We start from the raw sequence: 2595 nt of genomic DNA, 5'->3' as shown, positions 1-2595 counted from the left end.
ATAAATATGAAGAAAACTGATTATGGAATATCTTTTATAAAACCCGCCATCAGGTGTGCCGCGTGAATAGCACATCTTGTCAATGCAAACAGACCGTTATAGCACCGTTATAATTAATGTTAAACCTGAGATTCGACTAGAGAACAAATAAATAATAGAATAATGGTCATGAGATCTCGGCATTGCACAAACAAACAAATCTCATCTTTAAAATCAACATTTGCCTTCACTGGTGAGAGAAAACAAATCCCATCAGTTCATTTGTGGGACTTACCTTTCTAGTATTGAACAAACAATGAAAAATACATAAAATATGAAGAAAAACAATTATGCAATCTAATTTATGACACCCGCCATCGCGGGCCACGGACTCACTTAAAAAAAAAATCGAAACCGGATCTGATTTCGGTACGGTATACCGTAGCCACCAGTAGCCGGTATGCATCCCTAACCCAGACCCCACGCAGCATTCTCATCTGTTTGTCATCACTGGTGTCATTTCCTGATTGCTAACAAACGCCATTGTAAAACATAAACACTGATGTTCTGCTGTAACGGTGGTGGACTCATCAGAACAGAGTGGACGAGCTGACCAATCAGAGCACAGGGAGGGGGGGGGAGGAGCTCCAACAAGCCGTGTAGGACAGAGTGAATACACACACTATACAGAGATGCTGTATGAGAAACCAATGTGAGTTTGGAACATTGAACAATGTAAATCTATTCTAGTAGACCTCAACGATGGAACTATGATCAGTAGAGATGGCCATGACATGGGACCTTTAAGTCCTGCTGTGAACCCAGAAATGTTGAGTACCCCAACGTTTATGATAGAAATGTTTAGTAGGGTCTCCAGCGCATGCTAACCTGCTAACCTGCACATGTTGGGCTCACAATAAGCTGAGTTCATTACCATTATAGCTTCTGTTGACAGTAGTTTAAAAAGGCCTTTACACACTGTGCAGCTAAAGAGTTACTTTGTTCCTCTGCTTCACGGGGAAGAAGATGTTTGGAACGAGGGACTCTGGTCCGAGGGAGCAGTAGAAGGTGGTGACGCCGGCGAGGAACGACCAGAAGACCATCAGGACGTGGAGGTACCTGGAGAGGGACGAGTAAACCGCATTCAAACTCAAACAAAAACACTCACGAACACTGATCGAGTACAGGAGGAGCTTCACCTGGGGCTCTTTGGGCTGCATCATGCACGAAAGGTGCTTTATAAATAAAGTGATTGGATCTTAGAACAAACACCTCAATGGGAATTAAAGTCAATTTAAGAACTATCTTTTTAATTCGGCTTTTAATTTGCGGCAATTTGTAATTTCACTGTTCATGTTTTATTGTTTTATGGTTCAGTGATATCATTCTTTCTGTTTTTAATTATGTTGTCATTTCCTGTCACACAGTGTAAAGCACTTTGGGCTGCGTCAAGCATGAAAGGTGCTATATAAAGAAAGTGTATTGTTGTGACTCCCTCTGAGGGCAGACATAACCTGCCACTGTTGAGCCAATAGAAACACTGATTTCATGCATGCTGTGAGTGTTTTCTACCTGTTTAGCAGCAGTGTGAGCGCCACCAGAGACAGCAGCAGGAAGCAGAAGACTGGGTACTGACGCCCCACTTCCCTCAGGACGTCAATCTTCAGACCCAGCTTCACTTTCTCTACAAACATTAAAAAACCTGCCATCCTGTCGTCAAAGAACCTGCGGACCAAAGAGAGACGTTACAGACGGTGACACCCAGGAAACAGACGCTATTTAAGGGTTCAAATTACACTATAAGCTGCTTTAATGAGTTACAGCCAGAAGAGGGAGAAGTACTCAGATCTTGTACTTGAGTAAAAGTAGAAGTACTCAGATCTTGTTCTTGAGTAAAAGTAGAAGTACTCAGATCTTGTACTTGAGTAAAAGTAGAAGTACTCAGATCTTGTACTTGAGTAAAAGTAGAAGTACTCAGATCTTGTACTTGAGTAAAAGTAGAAGTACTCAGATCTTGTACTTGAGTAAAAGTAGAAGTACTCAGATCTTGTACTTGAGTAAAAGTAGAAGTACTCAGATCTTGTACTTGAGTAAAAGTAGAAGTACTCAGATCTTGTTCTTGAGTAAAAGTAGAAGTACTCAGATCTTGTACTTGAGTAAAAGTAGAAGTACTCAGATCTTGTACTTCAGTAAAAGTAGAAGTACTCAGGTCTTGTACTTGAGTCAAAGTAGAAGTACTCAGATCTTGTACTTGAGTAAAAGTAGAAGTACTCAGATCTTGTACTTTAGTAAAAGTAGAAGTACTCAGATCTTGTACTTTAGTAAAAGTAGAAGTACTCAGATCGTGTACTTGAGTAAAAGTAGAAGTACTCAGATCTTGTACTTGAGTAAAAGTAGAAGTACTCAGATCTTGTACTTTAGTAAAAGTAGAAGTACTCAGATCTTGTACTTGAGTAAAAGTAGAAGTACTCAGATCTTGTACTTCAGTAAAAGTAGAAGTACTCAGATCTTGTACTTGAGTAAAAGTAGAAGTACTCAGATCTTGTACTTGAGTAAAAGTAGAAGTACTCAGATCTTGTACTTGAGTAAAAGTAGAAGTACTCAGGTCTTGTACTT

General features: G+C 40.0%; 1 protein-coding gene across 1 annotated transcript; it reads right to left on the bottom strand.

The window, feature by feature from the left end:
• Window positions 1–964: 964 nt before the first annotated feature.
• On the bottom strand, window positions 965–1700 carry LOC104953109 (sorting nexin-14-like). The gene is made up of 2 exons (XM_010780039.1): window positions 1552–1700; window positions 965–1098 (listed from the first exon to the last, which is right to left on the bottom strand). Exons 1-2 carry the CDS (start codon window positions 1686–1688, stop codon window positions 966–968), a joined length of 270 nt encoding a protein of 89 aa, XP_010778341.1. The 5' UTR covers window positions 1689–1700; the 3' UTR covers window position 965.
• Window positions 1701–2595: the final 895 nt, after the last annotated feature.

Source organism: Notothenia coriiceps, unplaced genomic scaffold (assembly GCF_000735185.1).
Source record: "Notothenia coriiceps isolate Sejong01 unplaced genomic scaffold, NC01 NC01_scaffold00021109, whole genome shotgun sequence".
Lineage (NCBI taxonomy): Eukaryota > Metazoa > Chordata > Actinopteri > Perciformes > Nototheniidae > Notothenia > Notothenia coriiceps.
Note: the sequence above shows the minus strand (reverse complement) of the source record. Positions and strands in the feature narration are given on the sequence as shown.